Here is a 20,224-nt window from a genome sequence, read left to right as displayed (position 1 = left end):
AATGTTGCGACACTAAAAAAAATATTATAGTATCATCAGAACAGGTAATAAACTTTTTATCTTGTTTTTCACGGCCGAATCGAGCGCGTAGGTACCTAGTTGTAGGTACAAAATACCTGTCGTGTTACTTCTGAAGTTGGTACACCTCAAATACAATCATCAAGAACTTCACTGTTGTCAGCTGTCAAAATAGCATGAAAATATTGAATCGATATGGGTCACTCGCAACATGACATAAATATTTTGTTTTTGCTAATAAAGTAAATAAGTATTCGCTTATCACAAAACTGCAACGTTTATCCTCAATATGGTTCTTTAAATTGTTAACATGGAAAGAGCTGCTTGGTAAGTGATTTCTAATTTTAGGATATCGTAATCTATTTTCATTTTTATAATATTGTAAAACGTCTGGATTCATGAATATATTAATGTATTTTAATAAAACGTGCCACAGGAATTCTCGGTGACGCACCACTGCCGCAACGATGGCAGTAAATATTAATCATGTCAAATATTTCTAGGAAATATAATATCATGATTGAGAGAGCTTTTAAGATTTGTTCACTTCTTTTATTAATTCTTGTTCGAAACTTTGCCGCGTTCTTATGTCAAGTGCCTACATTGTAAGTCATAAAAGATATTATTAGAATACTTGAGTTATATTTTCCGTACTAAACAAACTAGCAGACTACATGGATATCCAATATTTTGTATACCAACATGTTCTGCAAATAGTAGTGCTTTGCTGTTATCATCGCATTACTAAAAGAGCCAACAGGTGTAAGGTTAGCTTAGAAAATCATACGTGAAAATCTGTGTCAGTTGTTTTGTTCCGGTTTCTTAACATTTGATCTAAAATCTTAAACCCAGAGACAAATAATTATGAGAGAATTCGTTGAAAACAGTTCGTTTAAGGACAGTGTTTACTATAGAAGTAAATTATTGTGGTTTTAAATGTACTTTCAAGTGCTTCAATTTATTTTGGTGCAAACTATCCAAATACTTAATAAATATTAGCAAAACAGCAGAAACTGCCAATAAAGATATACGTAAATAGTTTTATTCAGTCATCACAACGTTTATGTGGTTAACCATTATATATTGTAATCATGTGGTTAGGATTTTGATGTTTCCTGTCAACAAAGCTTCATTCATCATAAATTTAAAGTATATCAGACAATCTATAATATACATTTATCGGAACAAATCAGGATATTTTTTTTTTAAATTTATTTCTGCAACATATAATATTGTATTCTTTTTCTGAGTGTATTTTATTTCTGTAACATATAATATTGTATTCTTAATCTGAGTGTATGTTATTTCTGTAACATAAGTCATATTTTTTTTTTATTCTAGATAAAAAGAAAGATACATTTTCACTTATTTAACTAGAAAATATTACAGCGGTATTGTGTAAATATCCACTCTGTCATGAAAATATGTATATTTTTAAGTCATTAGTTAGTTTTAAATCACTCGACATTAATCTTAGTTATAAGCCACTAGTTATAAGTCACTAGCTATGAAACTTAGTTATAAGCCAAAAGTAATAAGTTATAATTCTAAGAGATAGGAATAAATTAAATGTTAAATTAAGTTGTTAAGAGCCCTTGAGGTGATTTTCTCACCAAAACGGCGCTATACAAAAAATCCAATCATTATTATTATAATATTGTATTATTATTCCGAGTGTATTTTATTTATATAATATATAATATTGTATTCTTATTCTGAGTGTATTTTATTTCAGATAACAAGATGATGTTCTTAAGAATCAATCTTAAGCATACATTGGGTATTATATTATTCTTTGGTGTAAGTTTTATTATTATTCTGTGGAAACAATGTGGCCATCTTTCCATAGCTTCTCTGAAGCCTGGTAAATATAAATTCCATTCATACGTTTTTCTGAAATTAAATAATGCATCATACTATCAATATGCATTAGTATGTCTCATTTCACTCAAAGTATTATTTAATGTCACTTCAGGACCACCATTAGATATGAGACCAAGTACAGGAGAAGAAATTGATTGCCACATTAACGGGGAATATTCCGTCTCTTGTCGGAAAGAAGGAGATGAAGTTTATATTCCTTTTTCTTTCTTACATAAATATTTTGAAGTAAGTACCTATCGAAAATTACTATCAATTTTTTTATCAAAGCCTTAAAAATAATGTGTGTAGGATTCAATATTTGTAAACACAACTTTTATTGAATATGATTTAAGATTTTCACGGCCAAAAGTATTTTTGTGATTTGTTTTTGGGGTGTTATGCCGTGTTGCGCTATCTCCTTCTTTAGCCAACGTTTCGGACAGCATTGCAGTGTCCATCATCAGGGCAGATGTGTTATTCGAGGCTGTGTTAAAATGTAAGCTTATGTATGAGGTTGTGATACCGTGTTGCCAGCTCCAACCCTCTGAGCTAACATTAACGTATCATTTTATATTTAAAGTGGTTTTCTTCGTTTAGCTCTAGTGTAGCCGTCAATTACCGGATACCAAGAACTATTGAGCTTAGCTCCATCGTCTCTATTAATGTTTACGGGATTTTTATGAATTTCAATGGCTTCCGTAATCAGCCGTGCTCTATAAGTTTTGGGTCTCCCCAGGATTTCTTCAGGAACAAATCCAAAATAATGCCCGGTGTCAATCAAATGCTCGGCAATTGCCGATTTGTCAGGGTGGCCGAGTTTACAAGCTCTGAAGTGTTCTGAAATCCTTTTGGAGATAGTCCGCTCTGTCTGGCCTACATAGACCTTGTCACATCCGGAACAGCTGAGTTTATACACTCCATCTGTTTCCAGAGGAAACTTAGTCTTTGCAGACCTCAGTAAGTCCTGTATCTTTGTTGTTGTTCCGAAGACAGTCTTGATATTTTCCTTTCTCAATAGCCTGGCAATTCTGTCTGTCACATTGTGCACATAAGGCAGGAAGGCACAGCCTTTCGACTCTTGTTCAATTCTGTCTTCGTTTGGTGCAGATTTGGCTCTTATGATTTGCCTTGTCTGACTTGCTGGGTAACCGTTACGCTCCAGTGCATCGGTCAGCTTCGTAAGTTCCGCTCCGATTTTATGTTCTTCACATATTCTGGTCGCTCGGGTCACCAATGTATGGATAAGTCCTCTCTTCTGCGCTGGGTGGTGGTGCGAATCAGCGTGTAAGTACCGATTCGTATGGGTTGGTTTCCTATATACAGTATGCCCTAGGCTACCATCGTGTTTCCGCATCACCTCCACATCTAGAAAAGGCAGGATTTTATCTTCGTTTTCCAGTTCCATTGTGAACTAAATTTAACTGTGGAGAGAATTACGATGGTCCAGGAATTCGTTTAGTTTCTCCGTTCCATGAGGCCAAATGGCGAAGACATCGTCGACGTAGCGCCACCATACTTTAGGAACAGCCGAAGCTGTGTCGAGTGCCACTTCTTCAAACTTCTCCATAAAAAAATTGGCTAGTACTGGCGATAACGGACTGCCCATCGCAACTCCCTCCAATTGCTCAAATAGTTCACCCTGAAACGCAAAGTATCCCGTTTTGAGGCAGTGTTCAAAAAGTTTGCAAATGTCTTCCTCATATATCTCCCTGAGCATTGTCATGGAGTCTTCTAGAGGCACATTTGTGAAAAGTGACACGACGTCAAAGCTGACCAGAATATCTCCTTCCTCAGTCTTAACTTTCTTGAGCTTACTAATCAGATCTGTTGAATCCTTAATCCACGATTCGGTTTTTCCAGTTTGCATCTGCAGTAATCTCGAGAGGTATTGGGAAAGTTTGTATGTAGGAGCACCAATAGCGCTGACAATCGGTCTCATTGGGATTTCCTTATGTGCACAATGTGACAGACAGAATTGCCAGGCTATTGAGAAAGGAAAATATCAAGACTGTCTTCGGAACAACAACAAAGATACAGGACTTACTGAGGTCTGCAAAGACTAAGTTTCCTCTGGAAACAGATGGAGTGTATAAACTCAGCTGTTCCGGATGTGACAAGGTCTATGTAGGCCAGACAGAGCGGACTATCTCCAAAAGGATTTCAGAACACTTCAGAGCTTGTAAACTCGGCCACCCTGACAAATCGGCAATTGCCGAGCATTTGATTGACACCGGGCATTATTTTGGATTTGTTCCTGAAATCCTGGGGAGACCCAAAACTTATAGAGCACGGCTGATTACGGAAGCCATTGAAATTCATAAAAATCCCGTAAACATTAATAGAGACGATGGAGCTAAGCTCAATAGTTCTTGGTATCCGGTAATTGACGGCTACACTAGAGCTAAACGAAGAAAACCACTTTAAATATAAAATGATACGTTAATGTTAGCTCAGAGGGTTGGAGCTGGCAACACGGTATCACAACCTCATACATAAGCTTACATTTTAACACAGCCTCGAATAACACATCTGCCCTGATGATGGACACTGCAATGCTGTCCGAAACGTTGGCTAAAGAAGGAGATAGCGCAACACGGCATAACACCCCAAAAACAAATCACAAAAACAACTTTTATTATTTATATCTATTGGGTAAGGCACACTGTAGGAATAATTTTAAGAACATGACCACTAATACTAAATTACCGTTTTTAAGTTTGTTATAGTAAAGCGCACTCAAAGTGAAATGACACTAAACTGCGCTATATAAATGCTATTTTATTATTATTATTTATTTATTTGGGAAAACCAACAGATTTTTTTAAATTCTTAAATAATCAACTTATAAATAATAAAAATAATATCTAATGATAGGTTTTCACTTAAACATAAAATTATAATAACAAACTAAGGGTCCAGTACCCGTGGGCAAAAAATATTTACAAAATATTAAATTTAAAAAAAAAACATTGGATATAAGAACACAAGTAAATTACAAAATATCAATTTTATCCTCACAAAACACCAATAATCACTAATATATGTATATACCTACAACTAAACTGAACAAATGTTTATAAAATGATAACTTGCAGTAACTGATAAAGCTATGCACCCCGCCATGTAATGTTCGGAATCAGACAAAACCACGCACTCCTTACGCAGATGGCGATGAGGTTGAAATTCCTGCTTAACATTAACAGTATATTCTAATTCATGAAAAAAAACACTGCCAAACTGCATGTTTTATTTTATTTTATAAGTTCAGTCATAATTTTTTTTGAATCATTATCTAATGAACTTAATTTGCCACATTATACAATAAAACCATATCTGATAAGTGGTTTGTGAGTAAGAGATTTTGCACTCTTTTATGGACCTGATATTTTATTTTTTTCTAGGCATATAAAAAACTGATATGTTCTACTTGCAGTATTTAATTAAATCATCTTTAATAGTTCTGTACAATCAAATTTTCAAACTAAAAACATGTGATTTTGCATTACTTCGCAGTGCATGCATACTCGATATATTAATTAAAATGTTGTTTAACGTTACAGATTTATGGCAAGTTAGCCTCCGATGATGGAATTGATAGATTCGAATGGTCTCATAGTTACAGTAAAGTGTACCACCCTAAAGTGAAGTATGACCCACGCGGGGTGTTTGGAACATTCGAGAACTACAATGTGGAGGTTCGAGACAGGGTAAAGTGCATCAGCGCTATCGACGGAGTCCCGGTCTCGATACAATGGGAGCCGCAAGGTTACTATTACCCCACACAAATAGCACAATTTGGACTAGCACATTATAGCAAAAATTTGACTGAGCCTGAACCACGAAGAAAGGTCATTGATGATAGTGAATCAGTTCTAGCCGATTGGACGGAATCCAAAGGATCTGTAATAACTCGAATCAGGGATTCCTCGAAACATTCGGAAGTTTTACAATTCTCAACTGTCGACCAGGCATCAAACCACGTGTTTTTAAAATTGAATCACGTTTTAGATTTTATTTTAAGTTTTGATGTGCAACTGCAATATAATTCCAGTATTATTATTGGCCTCAAAAACCAAGAAAGGAATGAAGCTTACTATTTGCATTACGTTCCGAGCGATGTCATGATATCTGCCCAGGTATACATTTGTCAATACTTAATTATTTATACAGATGATTCATCCACTTGTCACTTTTATATAAGCAATGATAAATGTTTATTATTGCAGGATGAAAATATCTATCATGGAATTGGAAAAGTGAATGTTTGGAAACATTTGACGAGAGATTTGATAATCGATCTTCAAAAGGGTCTTGCTTACCAAGACAAACCAAAGCGGAAGCTTTCTAGAAATAAATTTAAGGTAAATATGCACAAAAAAATATTATTTTTTTATGTACCTCAAATTCACATGTCACCCAAAGGGGGGCCACTAGGGTCCCCCATATATATCACAAAGTGATTGTGTCTCTTAGTACTCTTTTGTCCCTTTCCAGTAACATTCAGATATTAGCATTTTTTTATACCTATCTTTTTAACCGGTCATCACCCATCTTCATTAAAGCAAAACAGTCAAAGAGATGGTACGAGCGTAACTAAAATACATATTATTGTAACAGAGTAATTTCATCATAATTGGATAGATATTATTTATTATGAAATAGTTACGTAATATTTTTTTAAATGCAGATCCATTACAGAATAGTTTTTCTAGGATTACCCAAATTATAGAGTATGTGATGTAAAAACAACTCTGATATCGCTTAAAACTCTCATTTGGGGGGTGTATATTACCCCCCTCCAGTGCGGGGGGGTTAATGAAGGGCAATTGTCAGTTGACGCTAATAATATAAATATTTCCAGGTAACAGGTATTATGCTTAGTGGTCGTGGGATGATTGACAATATAACCCTTGCATCCAGTGAGCACATGGCACATTTTTATGCAGCGGCCAATTGGTTTGTGAAAAATCAAGATCCAGAAACTGGAGGATGGCCCATTCCTGTACGGAGGAGACTTGCTTCAGGATTTGCAGAACTTAAACCCGGCTGGTAGGTCAAATCAACTATACTCAGCAAAAAAAAAGACAGTTTAACCTTTTGAACGCGTTAATTTGCTACATTTTATCTATACCCGTACGCGGTACATATTTTCAAATACATATGCACGCAATTAAATGTCAAATTATAGCATTCTGGCATGATTTATTGGACTATATAGACAGAAAAGATTATTCTCCACAATATGAAAACAAATCCTCGTGTGTCAACACTCTTAGATGTTTATAAAAACAAAAACATAAAATTTCATACAAAGACATACCGTATCTTTTGAATGTGGTCCCGCCATTCACTCGGCGTGTGTGTACTTAGGCCACTACGTTGATAGACACAAGCATAAATAAACCACTCTCGACACAAGTGGGACACCATGATCACTTATCATTTTTAGTTATGAAAAGTTATGAATGACATACTAGTACTAACGCCATCCGTTGACAAAAATGTAAACTAAAGGACTAAAAGGCGCGAAGAGGCGCACTTGATTATCGATCTTTTTTTATGAAATACAATTTTATTTTTGAGAAATTCTTGTAGATGTCAGCATTGTGATAGTTCTACGAATGTCCAAGTGAGCAAGAAATACATTTATGACGAAAGAGCGCTGGAATATCGGCCGTCAAAGTTTCCGAATCAACTGTTGATACAGCCGCGTGTGAGTATAGACTTTTTGCCGTAACAACAGTTGATACGCGTGCAAAGAGTTAATCATCAAAAACAGAAAATGATCTCTCTGTAACAGCAATTTGACATTCTACAATTGGAACATCACAAAAGTCTTGACTGCTCGGAGGCAGTAAATCTATGATATCCACATTTAAGGATTGTTGTGAGACTCGAAGTAGAGGTAAGGTAGGAAAGTGCTTGGCTGATCACTAAACAAGAGTTAAGTCAGTGATGATGATAATATCATTGAAAATTTAAAAGAGATAAAAACACTGAAAATAAAAAGGTAACAGTTGCAACTGGGACTCCTAACCTAACCCAGATTCTCTAGTCTTAACAATTGAGCTATTGCCACCTAATTGCTAATTCTATTAAATTTATGTTACTCGATATTATATTCAATGATTAAATATTTCAATGGGGTTTAAAAGCTTCAATAACTTAATCCTAATAAAATTCATTTCAAACAAGACGAGTGATAGTGTGAATGAGAATATCTCAAACTATGGAACGAAGTGCAAATACAATAATGACATTATTAACTCTTTGCACGCTTTATCTACAAGAATTTCTCAAAAATAAATATTTATTTCATAAAAAAAAGATCGATAATCAAGTGCGCCTCTTCGCGCCTTTTAGTCCTTTAGTTTACATTTTTGTCAACGGATGGCGTTAGTACTAGTATGTCATTCATAACTTTTCATAATTAAAAATGATAAGTGATCATGGTGTCCCACTTGTGTCGAGAGTGGTTTATTTATGCTTGTGTCTATCACCTAAGTACACACACGTCGAGTGAATGGCGGGACCACATTCAAAAGATACGGTACGTCTTTGTATGAAATTTTATGTTTTTGTTTTTATAAACATCTAAGAGTGTTGACACACGAGGATTTGTTTTCATATTGTGGAGAATAATCTGTTCTGTCTATATAGTCCAATAAATCATGCCAGAATGCTATAATTTGACATTTAATTGCGTGCATAGGTATTTGAAAATATGTACCGCGTACGGGTATAGATAGAACGGAGCAAATTAACGCCTTCAAAAGGTTAATTCATTATTGTTATCTAAATATTTGAAATGCTCGTAATATAAAAATTGTTAAATGCTAGGAAACAATATCACTTCTCTATTATTCATTAATGTCACCAATTGACTAGCTCCTAAATTGATTTTGACTCCCACTTTGTTAGGTACTCGGCCATGGGTCAGGGTCACGCCATATCATTGCTGGCCAGGGCGGCCCACAGGTCTGGTAATTCCAAATTCCTCCACGCCGCCCTCCAAGCACTTCGGCCATTCCGTCTCCCGGCCTGGCAGGGAGGGGTGCTTACTACGTTCCTTGGCAAATACGTTTGGTAAGCTTCATTATCTTATTTTATTAAATTCTTCCCAAAACTAATATAATATATGATTTAACATGCAAGAAATGATGCCAGGTGGAGATTTTTTCCAACCGACGAGTTCACGTTTCAGATTTTTATCAGCATTCAAGCATAATTGGATGTGGTCCGTTAGTAAATAAATAATAAATGAGACGATTGTTACGCTTGGCAGCTAATCACAATTAAAATGGCACTGATCGTCAATCAAATGACTAGAGTGGTGGGTGATAATTTAATGGGTTCATTGGTTGATAATATAATATAGCCCTTGACCGGTCGGTGGCTGAGTTAACATCTTGTTTGGGTCCCACCCAGACGTAGTGATTGAAAAAAAAGATGATTTTTGACAAAAATGACACCATTCAAACTATCCATTTATTATTATTATTATAGAAATTAAAGAGTTTGCGTTTTGAATAACCATTAATAATTTATTATGTGCAGTATTCTAAGAAGTGATTGAGTTTGCAAAGCTCAAATGTATATCTGGAATGCAAATATTTTGCATTTTTTACTCCAATTTTGTTCATGAGGTCACTGTTTACAGAGCTTAATGATGTTGATTGAATTGAAGTTTTGCAAAACATTTGGCTGTTTGGGACTTTATCAAAAGTATAAATATCATTGAAAGGTTATCCTTTATATGTGAGCATACTTGCAAACAATAATGTTTATAATTTGCAATTTAAGTCTCATCAAAACAACATTAAAAACGAGTTTTTTTAAATTTTATTTTTAACTGCTCCCAACCATCTGGAGCCAGTGAGACTATGGCATCCCCAATCGTGATATGTTGTGAGGCTGAAGGTAGTGGGGAGGGGAAGAAGATCAGGAAAAGGAAGATGGAGAAGTACCTGGCTATTCAGATCTGGTCACCAAACACGGCCAAAGTCATTTCAAGCAACGTTTCAATTCTGAATGGTAGTATTACAGCAGGGCGGTACTGAGAGTATCTTCTAATTTGGCTTGTGTAGCAAATATACTATATATTATTTTTAATGAGTAAATTGTGAAATAACACAAATCAATCGATTAAAATTTTCCTGCGCATGCCGGGATTCGAACTTGCGACCTTCAGCTTGCTGGTCGAGAGCCTTACCCCTCGACCACTGAGGCCTTCATGCTTATAATTCAGATATTATTTTTTAAGCAATCCCATTTCATTCACAGGGGGTCTTTTACGGCAGGAATATTTTCCATAGGAACATTAATTTTGCTAAAACGCTCTCAAGTTTTCTCGCCTTTGCATATCTCTTATTGGATTTAAATATTGCAGTACACAAAGATCAAAGTGTTTTACAAAGCCAACATGAGGCGTTGTTCTCAGAAGCTTATTAAATTAGATTAGCTGCGCTGCTAATTAATTTTTGCAATATTATTGAAGTTTTGTTGCTTTGTGTACTTTATGTTAAATTGTTACTTTTACTTACAAAAAGATATAAAATAAATGTTTGTTTAGTGGAAAAACACACTGATAACACCATCGTGTACAAATGTATTAGAACATATTGGCAGATAAAAAAATCTAGTGTTGCCTTAACCTATTGAAGGAATATGACGCATCGTAAATTATTCTGTTTATTTTGTGTATTATGTATTTGTTAAGCGAATGCTGGCAGCTGTGTAAATATGTGTCCATTATATTTCTGGGACTGTTGACAATTTCGATCAAACTGCTGAAGGTTTCAAGTGTACTATTATTCAAACTTTTTTATGCAAAATGCCAAGTCATTTTTGTTTCCGTAGTTTTTTAAATAGACGAACCCGGTATTGCACAAAAAAATGATAACAAATATGCACGGTTTCTGGAAACTCGTAGTACAAGCCGGAAATTAGTGAATCGATTATGTATTAGGAAATCGGGAGTCCATTCTGTGGTATCATTTTTTACGAGCTTTCGTTTTCGAATGAAAGGAGTCCGATTGGGAAATTTTTGAGGCAGATTTGAAGAAAATCGGTCACTACAGAGTAAATATACTCATTTCGATTAAAAAAAATTAAAAATTTTAGGTTCTCTATGTAATGTAGATTCACGAGTTTCCCGTTTGTACTAGTTTCCAGAGACCGTGTATTGTTACATCATGTATTTTAAATAGATCAAACCCGTAATGCACAAAAGAAATGTTGATACATAAATAATGTGGGAAAGTTGTATGGCTTTTGTGTAAATACATATTTAAGATATAAATGTTTGCAGGTATGAAGAATATCCTACATTGCCAGCCTCATTTGTCCTAAATGGATTCATCTACGCCCTCCTCGGGCTGTACGACCTGCGCGTGATAGCAGGGCCGACGCAAGCCGTGGAGGCTAAGGCCCTGTATGACCAGGGGATGGACTCCTTAAAGAAGATGCTTCCACTGTATGATACGGGCACCGGCAGCATCTACGACCTTCGTCACTTTACACTCGGAGTTACGCCCAACATTGCGCGCTGGGACTATCACGCTACCCACATCAATCTCCTTCTGTTGCTGGCAGGATTAGAAAAGGAATCTATCTTTGCTTCCACAGCACACCGGTGGGAGGAATACATGCAGGGTAAGAAGGCACCTCATAACTAATATATTATTATGTGTGCTGTGTCATTTGTACAGCGTCCTTGTTGTCCTTGCAGCGTCATGTTGTGGTAAAGGTAAAATGCCACGTTCTGTCCTGGGAGCTAATCTTTGTTCTTGAACATTCACACCAAGTTATATCCACTCGAGCGATAGAGATTTCCGGGTTTTCAGTTTTGGTCGCACTTCGAATATTGATATGGTAACATAAACTACTTACTGTGCTTTAAAGCCAATTAATCTACCTAAATTCACCTTTTATCATATACTGTTAGTTTTATTTAAAAAAAAAATATATATATATTGACCAGTCTGATGCTGAGTTGACATCGCGTTTGGGTCCCACCCAGGCGTAGTGTGTTCAATTCTTCGGCTGGATAAGTCCTCCATCACAACACAAGCAACATTTTCTGCTTAGTGTGGTGGTAGTAGGAGATTTTCAAATATTGTCAGGTTATCAGTAACCCGGGAATGTTTGTATTTCTTTTTAAAAAAAAAATATACATATATATATATATATAAACGCGTGAAGCCTGTATAAGTAGTTACTAAAATTAACCTACCTTGTACTTATTACTATTTCTGTATGTTGTCTATGGTCTACCGGAAATATCTATAGTCACAGACATTAACATGTAAGCAGACGTTCAGTTTTAAAATAGCGTCTACATTCAGACTTCAAGGTACAAAACATTATCTAGAATGTATTATTAATAATACAAAAAATGTTGTATATTTTTCTACACGTTAGGAGTTCATCCGTGTTGTGGAGGACTTTTTCAATGGTAAACTACTTAATATTAGTAACATCTTTTGGTATTTGATATAAGCTTAATCAAGCTAGCCACTAAACGTATTAGCTGAATGCGGGAAATTTAAAATAAATTCTTAAAAATCACCTATATACGGCTTCCCAAATTTGGGTAGCTATCGCTCGAGTGGTTAACCGACTGTTGTGGTGAAGTTGCTATTGTAGAAACAACTCATTGTGCTCCTGGAGACACTAAAGTTCTTAACAGGTTTGCGGGAAATTTTAAAACGATTATGTAATAAGAAAATGTTTCATGCTTGTATTAGGAAAAATGGTGATGGAGTATGAATCATGTTAGGTTCTTAGTGTGATCCCAGAAGTGTGAGTGCCAGAAACTGAGAATGGTGATAAAGACGCTTGGTGTAATCTCTTCTCAATTAACACATTTTATATGCAATGACAGTTGATATTTTAGATATCCAGAATCTTTCAAACATATATTCAAAGATTTAAACGATCTTGCAATCTGAAGTGACTTATACGCATACCTATTATGTATTTTTACTGTTACTATTTTTACAAAAAAAAAAACATTATCAATGATTGTAAATGCACAAATAGTCATATTCAAATATTCACGGAAATTTCCATGGTAATTAGAAGTCATGAAAAATACTAAAGCCGAGTTTTTTTTGCAGAAATTCAAATGTAAAATTGTCATCAAATGGTCATTCTGTGTTATTTGTTTTTTTTTTTACTTCTAGAAGGTCACGGTCACAGGCCGATTCTAAGTGAGTTTAAGCTTTCTATCAAATTGCAATAAGCTGACAAGCTTAACAACACGATTATTGTCCTCTTCTGCTGATTACAATTTGTTCAAAAGCTGAAACGGATTTAGAATCGGCATTTAACGGTAACCTTTCAACTGTCAAAAATACAATACGGCACTGAACGTCTGTTTAATGACATTGTCACATATGAATTTCTGCAAAACAACTGGGCCTAATATATAGCCATCCATATTCTTTAACGAAATATCTCTCCATAACTTAAAACAAACCAAACTTACAACACCTTCCAATTTTGAAAAACTTGGCAACACCAAATATGCACACTTCTAGTATTTTTGACTCTGAATCAAATATAGTTCATTACGGTTCCTCTGACTACTTAAACTTATTACTACTGTATTTAAAAAAATTCTGGCAACACACATTTCATCATTTATACAATATAATATTACGTAATACTTACGAAACTGGCTGGTAATTTTTTAAATATTGGATAAAAAGCCAAACCTAACTTCCAATTTGTATATAAAATTACAAAAAATATTTATAAATTTGTACATAAATTATATTATTATTAGGTTTAACAATAATTAACCAACATTTTATTGTGTTTGCAAAAATGTCTTTTCAGTATTAGGTTATTATGCAGACTTAATGTATATATAAATTTCAACAGCAGGAAAGTTTTTCAAAGCCAACCACAAACTCAGTACCTAATTTAAAAAATTAGGGGGTCTGAAATTAAGCATTACATTCATTGAGGATAGGCTACCATTTGTTGAATTTACTAAATTTTAAAAACTGCCTTTAACCCTGGAAAGATAATCGTATACTGAATGGCACATAAACATAATCACACGTACCAGAGACATATGCAACGCCATTAGTATATAATGTGAAATATACAGGGTGTATCGGCACGTACCCGACAAACTTTAACCAGCTATTCCTTAGCACATTTGTAGTAAAAAATGTTATGGGCACTTTGCTCTCCGGTAACATTTTTTTTAATAAAAAAATTATTATTCATATTTTCACCACATGTCACCAATGTTTTATCCTTTGTCAAAGTTTGAAAACCCGTCTAGCAATATTTTGTTCGAGTTTCGTTGAATAAGGCGCGCTTTTACAATCACAGCGAAATGGCACGGCACCATTCGTCTCATTTTTAACTATTATTATTTAGTGTGTACGAAAGAGCGAGGACACTTTTTGACGCACTTGCTAATAACAGCTGTTGGACACGTGAAACAATGCCAATGACAGTGACGGAGTGTGGATTTTTTATTTAATTTTTGTTTTTAATGGAAAAAAAATGTTACCGGACAGCAAAGTGCCCATAACATTTTTTACTCCAAATGTGCTGAGGAATAGCTGGTTAAAGTTTGTCGGGTACTTGCCGATACACCCTGTATACATATGTATGTACTTTTTAGTTTAACAAAAAATCTTTTACTAAATGTAATAGGACCATTTTATAAAACTATTAGTCTTTGTTTGTTACTTTTTGGCCCTTTTCACTATTACTAAATGTTTATCAGTCTTTTTATATTACCAAAATACTATGGTTATACTATTGTACACATTTATTACACAAAATACGTGTCTCGCAAAAGTTTCACAAACGATCTTACGTCTCGCAGTCGTACATCATAGCCATATCTAGGTATCTAAAGTACTTACCATTGTGACAAAGGCGTCTCACGTTAGCTCCAGACGACAACTGAATTGACTGAGACAGACAAAATGCTAAGTGTTGTAATTAAAAAGAGTCGGCAGTTTTTAAAAAACGTCTAGGTCCCGCGGACATAGATTATCTTTCTAGGGTTAAATTGGTTTTACTTGTTCGATTGCTATGAAGTTGTTTTGATTGTTAAATATTATGTAGGTATCAGACTTGTACAGTGTTTTAGTACAATTATTATTACATGCAAAATTATTGAAAGAAATTGTGAATATGTAGCTAATTTATTATTATTTTTTTCAATCCATTGAGTTGAGTTAAAAGACAATTCTTTCCTTAATTTATATTACATAGTAATATGCCCTGCTATAATTTATATTACATAGTAATATGCCCTGCTATAATTTGGATAAAATCCAAATAGGTATTAAATCTCTAATATTTTTGTTAATGAAGATTTCTCTTGAAAGTGTAGGTATTTAATAAATTTTGTAGTTGTATTTCATGTTTTGTCATTGTTTCAATTTTTGTGGTAGATAGATAATATGTATATTTATATGATCTATGAATATTTTTGGTTGTTGGTAGTCATAAAAATAACATAACAATAATTTTTATTATTTTAAAAATAATAATAAATAGTAAGGTTTTAAATTAAATGTTGTAAACGAATAAACAATGCTGCCCAAATGCCAAACCTGGCAAAAATGGTTTACGGAATTCAATAGAAAAAATAATATTCTTAAACTAGTGTTTACATGATAAAATATAATATTCCCACTTGATGTAGTGTCCTTTAACCAACTTACATAATATCCTCTCACTTATCGTGCATTTGGGGGTGTTGCTACTGTAGGTAATGTGGAAACAATAGTACAGATATGTTTGTAAATATATATTTTGTATAAAATGCCGCATGTCTCCAACACTTGCCTAGTCTTTCTTGCCTTCAATTTAATTTAGTTTTTTTTATTTTTAAATAAATATCTGATGCCATTCAAGTAACATTATTTTTTTTAGGTACTGGTGTTTATATTACATATGTGTACACTAACCAAAACAAACTAGGATAATGGCAAAAATATAATAAATCTCCTGTATTCATTTTGTCCCCATTCAGCCTAAAGTCACCGACCCATATGCACAATTAGATATCCAAATTTGAATTAGAAAATAATAATCTTACATGTTTGAACGCCTTTTTTATGCCAGTAGTTAAAACTTTGAAATTTCCATTACTTAAAATTTAAATCCATATTTTAAACTTTATGTAACATATTTATTTTAACTTCCAAATTTGCAATACCTATCTCAAAAATGTGTGATGGTTTAGAGACTTCCCTGAACATAGATGAAATAATGAGGATTAGATTTTCGGCATTAGGGAAGTGTTGTTAATTCGTAAACAATATTGTAATGGAGTAACAAAATAGTGAATATTTCAACATTATCATTTCAGTTGATATTATTAAACTGAGCTGGCAGCATTTTCTTGAGCTAATATGTAATGATACCTAATGTACCTATTTTGTGGAATATTCCTATCCTCGACTTAGCAACCACGCTCTTATAATCCTGGACTGAGGTCTCAAAGTGATGATAAACTATCTTAAATTAACCTAGACGTAAGTGTAGCGAATAGCGTGTTTTAAACATTATTTAACATTTTATCCACAAACTTGTTTTTTTTTATTCTTCCTTCTTTACTACATAGTCAATAAACCTTGTTTATAAACACGGACTAGATTTATTAATACAGTGGTACCTCGACATACGAGTTCAATTCGTTCCGCAACCTTGCTCGTATCTTGAATTACTCGTATATCGATGCAGATTTCCCCATACAAAACAATTAGACTACCATTAATCCGTTCCAACCCCCAAAATGTCACCCCAGTTATTTTTGTTACGTGGTTTTGAATAATAAAAACGTATTTATAAATGACAAATATTTATTATACAAAAACAAAAAAGAGAAAGTAAATAAATAAATTAGATATCCTTACTGGGGTCTTTGCCTTTTTCGCTACATTTTTCTCGCTTTCACCTGTAGGCCGTTTAGAAAAAAACATGTCCAAGGAGATTTGTTTCTTCCTCCCTCTCAGAATTTTCCGGAAATGAGTTAGGCAAATGTCATTAAAAAGATCAGATGCACGACCTGTTGCAACTTTTTCTGGGTGTTTCTTTTCCACGAATTGTGAAACTCTCTCCCACATTCCTAAGATCTCCTTTATCTCACTTGTAGAAATAACCTCCTCGTCCTGTGACTCCCCGAAACCAATTTCTTGCATAACATCCGTATGCTGCTGTGACTACCGGCCGACCTGCTAAACCGAACTCGTATCTCGAATTTCGCTCGTAACTCAAAGCAAAAAATCACTCTCTCGCCGGCTCGTATCTCGAAAAACTCGTATGTTGGGGGCACTCGTATGTCGAGGTACCACTGTATGTAGTATCATATTTGTGTATTGAGACTTGAAGTTTTTAAGTGTGATGTTAAGTTTTTGAATCTGATGAACTTTTTGCAGCCATCCAAACTCGGATGAATAACAATATGTATTGTGTACATGCTTTTTTATGCCATTTGCAGAATGATTATTCTTTTACGATAATATTTTTGGAAAGGATCAGATAGTTCAATATGTATAACATTGCATTATAGCTTCCCTGAAATTCTGTATAATCTAAATATATTTTAACATTATTTTCTTATGGTTGACTCTCGATTACAGGAATGATAGAAGAGAATAGATATTGGACGCAGATTAAAAGATACCAGAAAGTCTGTCCAAAAAAAAATTTCACTATTTTTCTGCTAATGGAAACATTATGGCTTTTTAAATTTTCATCCACATAATTAGTTGACCTTTGTAGGTCACCGTGCACTTTTATATATCTTTTTTAAATTGTAAGAATGGTGTATTGAAATGTTACTAAATAATTATTGTTTTTGATATTATATAAATCTTATTTTTAAAATGATCAATCAGTTACTGTAACACAAGTTAATCAAGAGTAAACTGTAGAAATAAATATGATTGCATCTAGAAAATGAATGCATTTTGTCAAAACTTCAGATCCAATATAAAATCTCAACATTTTCTCATGATTTTCATAGTGTAGCATTGCAAATATTGTGTTTTAAGAACTGATAATTATTGTAGAGCACATCTAAATCAAATGCACTGACCATATTATTATAATTTCTAGACAGTAGACTACATTATGAGCTTACTAGATGTTAGCTACTGCAGTACTTACCTCAAATATATTTACAATTAATAGGATAATCTTTTACATGACCATGTACTTAAATAATTGATGTAACAAAGTCCAAATTTTAAGTAAAATACAAATTTTCAACCCAACATCCAACATACTTTATATTCACTTAAATATTTGTAAATTTGTAGTTCACAAATATAATATGGATTTTAAAGGTAGTTTTAGATTTTAAAATTCACTCAAAAACATTCCACAAGGACTGGTGGTGGTGTCACCCATACATTTATAAGAGAATCTCTTCAAAAAAATGCCTTTATACTTTTAATAAAGGTTTTTTTGCTGGTCAGATAAATGCTGTGGAATTGATAAATAACCAGTGTTTTTACCACTTATTAGAATATAAATATTATTTTATTTATTTTAATTTATTTTTTACTAATTCGAATGCGAGTATTATAATTATGTTAATTTATTTGATATTGAAAATATTAAATATATGCTAATATATGCTTATATTTACAACAGCTAATCATTATTTTTTATATTAATTGTTTCTTTAGTATTCATCTGAAGTTTCTATATAATTATGTATGTCTATTTCAGGTTTATCTCATTGATTTAAAAAAAAAAAAATTTTTAGTATAATGCAATTTTACATATCACATAGTATTATTAAATAATTAAAGTATGCGGTACTTGGATTTTTATTCTATTTCTAATTTATTTTAACTCTGTATAAAATCTTTTTTTTTAAATTTATTTGTGACCTTGCCACATGAAAAGTTTTTTTTAAATGCCATACTTAAAAGTATTATAAAATTTTCTTGTAACATAAAAATTATTTATTTTTATCAGTTTTCTTTAAATATTTGGTTTGTAACTTCTTGCCATTATTGTTTGGTTTTAGTATATATCAGTTTAAATGAATAAATTACTAATAAACAAATAACATTTAAGTACCTACTTGTGTAAAAAGGTTTCATATTTTAATAAAAAATTGCAATTTATCAATCATTAACTGGGTAGCTATTACATTTAATTGAAAATAAAATAAATCATTGGATCTGTATTACAAATAAGTAGAATTGTGCTTTTATAAAAAAATGTAGCCTCACATATGAATATGTGGTTGACAATAATATAGTTTTCCATGAAAAATATATACCTTCAAAAACATTATCAGGATTTTTTTTTTCTTTTCTACCTCATTTGGTACAGGCGTCTTGAAAGACCACATTGACAAATCCCTTCCTACAGATTAGGAGCGAGTCTGATTCCATATCCAGGGGTAAAGTGCACTAACTTCGGGAGGTGATTCTACATGACGATAGAAGTAAAAAAGATAAATAACTTTTTCGAAATTCCAATGTTTTTTTTCACATACAATTTTTACTTCTACCATCATGTAGAATTACCTCCCGAAGTTATCGAACTTTACCCCCGGACACCATGTATAATGGAACGAATCCAGATTCACTCTCACTGGTTCTGAACTCACATTCAACCATCGAGTAACATGGCTACAATATATGAATGGGGCGTGTGGAGTGAATCTTAAAATTGACGCCGCTACCAAACATATTGTTTTATGTTTTTTTACTCCCGCATTATAATGGACAGCATTTATTTTTAGGTTAAAAATAAATCACTGTAATGATTTACAATCATTATTCGGCACGACACCGAACGTCGATGAATTAGTTCCGATTCCGATTCTTACGTAAGTAAATCTGATAAGTTTGTTCACTCTTGTAACTCCTATTGTTGCCCAAATTCATTGCGTTCCACCGTTATTGGTGAGACCAGCGGAACACACAGCGAGTTTCATTCCACTGGAATCGGCGGGACCGATGGAACGAATGAAATGAGTCCGAGGAATTTGGCTGAACTCAGAATCGGACTCGAGTTTCTAAAATAAGTGGAACGATCATCTCTACATAGACCCTGCCTTAAGGGGCCACACATTGAAGTCCAACCAGGTGACGATATATTGTCTACACAGTACACAACCTTTGCGAGATATCACATGTAAAATAAATATGTGAATAAAACATCAATTTTATTGTTTAAATATTTGCACTTTTCAGGGATTCGAATTCACAGCTGGAAATTCCTCAGGAAACAGGGCTAAAGATTGGAGCGCTATGCCACAGAGGCATGTAAGTCAAATATATTACAATTACGTATTGGGAATTTTGCCATAAAAAACAAGTTATAATTT

The 20,224-nt window shown here is 33.6% G+C and overlaps 1 protein-coding gene across 1 annotated transcript; it reads left to right on the top strand.

The window, feature by feature from the left end:
- Positions 1–169: 169 nt before the first annotated feature.
- Hsepi (D-glucuronyl C5-epimerase) lies at positions 170–18,611 on the top strand. Its single transcript, XM_089634143.1, has 8 exons — positions 170–345; positions 1,754–1,882; positions 1,994–2,127; positions 5,442–6,017; positions 6,108–6,242; positions 6,743–6,930; positions 8,803–8,967; positions 11,192–18,611. Exons 2-8 carry the CDS (start codon positions 1,762–1,764, stop codon positions 11,556–11,558), a joined length of 1,686 nt encoding a protein of 561 aa, XP_089490269.1. The 5' UTR covers positions 170–345; positions 1,754–1,761; the 3' UTR covers positions 11,559–18,611.
- Positions 18,612–20,224: the final 1,613 nt, after the last annotated feature.

This window comes from Hesperophylax consimilis, chromosome 8, assembly GCF_061612785.1.
Source record: "Hesperophylax consimilis isolate HC1 chromosome 8, BYU_Hcon_1.0, whole genome shotgun sequence".
NCBI lineage: Eukaryota > Metazoa > Arthropoda > Insecta > Trichoptera > Limnephilidae > Hesperophylax > Hesperophylax consimilis.
Note: the sequence above shows the minus strand (reverse complement) of the source record. Positions and strands in the feature narration are given on the sequence as shown.